The sequence below is a fragment of the Haliaeetus leucocephalus genome, unplaced genomic scaffold (genome assembly GCF_000737465.1).
Source record: "Haliaeetus leucocephalus isolate CR32 unplaced genomic scaffold, Haliaeetus_leucocephalus-4.0 Scaffold484, whole genome shotgun sequence".
Lineage (NCBI taxonomy): Eukaryota > Metazoa > Chordata > Aves > Accipitriformes > Accipitridae > Haliaeetus > Haliaeetus leucocephalus.
In genome coordinates this window covers 3097197-3101923 of record NW_010972920.1, presented here as the reverse complement: position 1 = coordinate 3101923, position 4727 = coordinate 3097197, and the positions used below count along the sequence as shown (strand labels likewise).

General features: G+C 57.8%; 1 protein-coding gene across 1 annotated transcript in view; it reads right to left on the bottom strand.

Annotated features, from left to right (window-relative positions):
• Window positions 1-2893: 2893 nt before the first annotated feature.
• The window catches only part of DCTN6 (dynactin 6), an 8360-nt gene continuing 6526 nt past the window's right edge, over window positions 2894-4727 (bottom strand). The window contains exons 2-6 of the mRNA XM_010575601.1: window positions 4567-4679; window positions 3902-3990; window positions 3650-3697; window positions 3224-3366; window positions 2894-3117 (exon numbers count right to left, since the gene is read on the bottom strand). Coding sequence (XP_010573903.1) covers window positions 3019-3117; window positions 3224-3366; window positions 3650-3697; window positions 3902-3990; window positions 4567-4679 — 492 coding nt within the window. The 3' untranslated portion in view covers window positions 2894-3018. The remainder of the gene's footprint in view (window positions 3118-3223; window positions 3367-3649; window positions 3698-3901; window positions 3991-4566; window positions 4680-4727) is intronic.

Sequence of the window (4727 nt, the reverse complement as noted above, 5' to 3'; positions counted from 1 at the left end):
GGACACAGGGCTAGGGACATGGGACATAGTCCTAGGGACGTGGGACAGAAGGCTGGGGACATGGGACACAGTCCTAGGGACGTGGGACACAGTCCCAGGGACATGGGACACAGGCTGGGGACGCTGGGCACAGGGGTGGGGACGCAGGACAGAAGGCTGGGGACACAGGAGACAGGGCTAGGGACGTGGGACACAAGGCTGAGAACAGAGGACACAAGGCTGGGGGCACGGGATACAGTCCCAGGGACATGGGACACAAGGGTGAGAACACAGCACACAAGGCTGGGGACACGGGACACAGGCTGGGGACACTGGGCACAGGGGTGGGGATGCGGGACAGAAGGCTGGGGACATGGGGTACAGTCTGGGACACAGGGTTGGGGATACAGGACACAGGGTTGGGGATACAGGACACAAGGCTGAGGACGCAGGACACAGGGCTAGGGACATGGGACATAGTCCTAGGGACGTGGGACAGAAGGCTGAGAACACAGGACACAAGGCTGGGGACATGGGACACAGTCCTAGGGACGTGGGACACAGCCCCAGGGACATGGGACAGAGGCTGGGGACGCTGGACACAGGGGTGGTGACACAGGACAGAAGGCTGGGGACACAGGAGACAGGGCTAGGGACACGGGATACAGTCCTAGGGACATGGGACACAAGGGTGAGAACACAGGACACAAGGCTGGGGACACGGGACACAGTCCTAGGGACATGGGACACAAGGGTGAGAACACAGCACACAAGGCTGGGGACGTGGGACACAGTCCTGGGGACATGGGACACAGGCTGGGGACACTGGGCACAGGGATGGGGACGCAGGACAGAAGGCTGGGGACATGGGGTACAGTCTGGGACACAGCGTTGGGGATACAGGACACAAGGCTGAGGACATAGGGCTGGGGACATGGGACAAGCTGGGGACACTGGACACAAGGCTGAGGACATAGGGCTGGGGACATGGGACACAAGCTGGGGACACTGGACACAGGGTTGGGGATACAGGCTAGAAGGCTGAGGATGCAGGACACAGGGCTAGGGACACGGGCGACAGTCCCACGGACATGGGACACTGGACACAGGGTTGGGGATACAGGACAGATGCTGAGGACACAAGATACAGGGCTGGGGATGTGGGCTCATCACCCCAACCAGCCCCACCTGGGGTCCCAGCCACCCACACCCCCTCCCCACCTGGCCCCAGCGCTATGTTTAAGCTCCCACCCTGCTTTGGCTGAGCTTTAGGTGAGCCTGTGCTAGACCTTGTATTTGGCTCACTTGATTTTATATCTTGTTTTTGGGTTGATCCCAGCCCCGCCACATCCCCGCAGATGGGGCTGTGGTCCCACAGGGCTGGGCTCAGCTCCGGAGCAGCATGATCCGGAGACCTTGGGGGTGAAAAGAGTTTGACCAGCGGCCGTGTCCAGAGCAGATGCTGCCCGCACACAATACGCGGGGACCGGAGGTGACGCCGAGGACATCCTGCCGATGGCCGAGGGCTTGTACCGAACGGGCGTTTAAGGTCACGGCTTGCCTTTCTGCAACTCAGCGGCCGAAACAGAGCTGCAAGCGGCTGCCGGCATGGACTCAGCCCTGCCACTGCCTTGGAGCAGAGGGTTTCCAGCCTCCCTGCAGCGGTGATTTACAGAGCAGAACCTCTCGTGCTGGGAGGGAGATAGAAATGAGCCGTGCCAGGTGGATTTGGGGGAGCGTGAAGTGTCTGGCTACAAGGGCAGGTGGCCCCGAGAGGGAATCGAAAGTGCGGGGACCGATCTAGTTACCCAAATCTGCTGGAGCCTCTTGCTTTTGGGGTAAATGCCCGGCAAAAGATTGCCTTATCTTTCAGCAAGGGGAGAAGTTGGAGAGGAGAGACGTGTTTCATCTCCCATTCTTCTCCCCCCCTCCGTGGGCATCTCCACAAAAGGCTTTGGCTGGGGCCACTTGGGTGGGCTGGAGAGGCGGTGGCAGCCGGGACAATATCCGTCGTTTGGACTCGGTTTTAGGGAAGAGCTGCCGTTTCCCAACAGCGCTGGACTCTGGGGTTGGAATCGCGAAGCCAAAAAATGGTAGGTTTTTATTTTTGGTATCCCTGCAACTGAACTCAGGGAGAAAATCCGATCGGCTCCGGTGGGCGCTCCACCGCTTTTGTGCCTTGGCCTGCCCCACCTGAAACCCCCGGTCCCAAACCAAAAACCCACGTCCTGCAGCCCAGCTGGTACTTGGCGTTCCGGTTCCCGATTCTCTCTGTCCTCTCTTTCCTACAGGCATTTCTGCTCCAACATCGATTTCCTTCTGCGCCGAGGCAAAACGTCAGGCTGTGCTTTACAAGGATAGAAAGGGAAGGTGTGAAAAACATCCCTGGGGAATCTCGGGGGCTGGCCGGGAAGCGTGGACGCATCCGAAGCTCTCCAGAAGAAGGGAAGCCGAGCGGAGGAGCTTCGGCTCCGCTCTGGACCCTCTGGGAGGGAAGCTGAGCAGGAGGCAGCCAGGGAGAGAGCACGACACCGGCCCCGGAGCCTTTCCCACCCCACCATCCGCATGGATTTGGGGGTACAGGGCCAGGACACCCCTTTCTCCCAGGAGCCCGGCTGTCCCCCGGCGTGGGCCCGTCTCCCTCTGCCGGCAGGCCGGGGAAGGAGCGGGGAGGTGGGATGGCAGCAGGACACGGGCCCTGGAGTAGGGGAAAGACCTTGTCATTAATTGTAAGAGCAGGGTCCAGCATGTTACCTGACCCCAAAAGAACTGCAGTTCCTCCCCTTGAGAGAAAAGCAGGTGACATTTTTATTCCCCAAACAAAGCACGTAGAATAGAGTTAGTGCGCGAGAGGCAACGGATCCAAAGCTGGTCCGAGATGCTCGGCGGAATATAAATAAAGGACACAAATAAACAAGACGGGTTTGGTTTTTTCCAAAGATGGAATGAGGGACGAGGAGACCGGCTGCTTCCCGGGGCCATGTAGTGCTTTGCAGGACCAGATGAAAGCCCCGGTCGGCCACCAGCAGCAGCAGGAGCTCAGCTCTTGACAGGAGTGGAGGTGGCCTTCATGGTCTTCTTTAGGTGATGGTAGTTTGGCAAGATCTTCATCAGGAAATCCAACTGCAGCGTCTGGGGCTGGAAACAGAGGCAGGGGAGGTCAGGCAGCGGCCCTGCTGCCACCGCGAAGGTGGTCTGGAGAGGAGGGGAGGGTGACGGCGTGTCACCCGTGCGTCGCACCCACCTGCGGCCGCTCGGTCTGGACGCGGCGAAGGCAGTCGGCCCCGTAGATGACGGTGTTTTCGGGGATCACCTCGTAGGTGTTGACGTTACAGCAGGCCCCGATGATGCAGCCGCTCGTCAGGATCACATTCCTGCCGACAAACGCTGCCGGAGGGAGAGAGGAATCCTTCTGAGAGTCGTGCCCACGGTGGGGTTAAACCACCAAACATCAACATCACAAGCTGCTCAGCGCCAGAAGCCAGAGCCAGCCCAGCCCAGCTCCCACCGAGGCAGTACCACACGTGGGTTCTGGGTGAAAACCACAGCTTTGTGACAAGCTCCAGTTTGGCCTCAGCTACAGCATGACAACACCATGTAATCCCCAGCTGCTCCCTGCATCGACAAAAGCAAAACCTCACAAGGGCCAAGATTATAAGCTGAGACTTGCCTTTGGATTCGATGACATTGTTATCTCCCACCTTCATTGCTTGGGAATCTACAGGTCCGTGTTAAAGAAAACTGGAAAATGTTCTGCTTTTATTTCAAAAGGTAAGACCCGACGCCATTTTCAAAGCAACACCCTGCACCTTAAATAGCCCCGGGCTGTTGAAACCCCAACAGAGCCCACACATGCTTCCCCTTGTACCGATCCGAAAGCGTGGTGTGTCAGACAGTCTGTCTCACTGTGCAGCAAGGATACAACACCCAACTTCGAAAACATTGTTGGTGCCAATGACCATTGGTTTGGGCTCCACCTCTTCAGTTTCTGGTGTAATATTTTCTGGATACCTGCAAGACGGGAACAATTTATTTTGAGTTTTGAGATCACAAAGATGCTGTCCTGGTGGGCAGCTCAATTTTGCGAGAGGCTGAAGTTGTGTATATCCCACCCCATCCAGCCAGGCTGTCAGGGTTTATGAGACCCCTTGCTCTTGCACAGGGTCTCTTACCCTCAGGATTAGGATCCTCCTCCTCTGTCAGTTGGAGCAGGATTCACAGAGGGAGGACTTCTTCCCTAGCCACAGTGCCACGCACATCACAAAAGCACAGAAGTTTGTTGGGGTTTTTTTATTTGTTTTAAATTCTACCTCCCTAGGGTTGTTTGGCTAATGCCTTGCTCCTTAGAGAGCTGTAAGCACAAGCTCACGTTTGACAAGACTGACACGGCACCCGTGTTGAGATAGCTCAGAAAACACCAAACCTCTGCCAAACCCAGCGCGGGAACATCACCGCGGGACCCCGAACAAACCCCCTCCCCGTCCTGCCTGGTGCTGAGGGACACCGTTCACCCCAAAGCTGTGCTGGGGAACGACCCCCCACTTTGGGAGATCGACCACCCCCCCAAAAATCCAGCTTCCAATTGACCCGTTTATGATGAGCGCCTGTTCTTCGATCAGGTTGCCTTCCCCGATGACGATGGGTCCCGCTTCGGCGATGATCCTGGCCTTGGGGTGGATCACCGTCCTGGGCCCTGATGAAGAACAACCCACGGTCACCCCACGGCCGGTCGCGACCCCCACGACAGC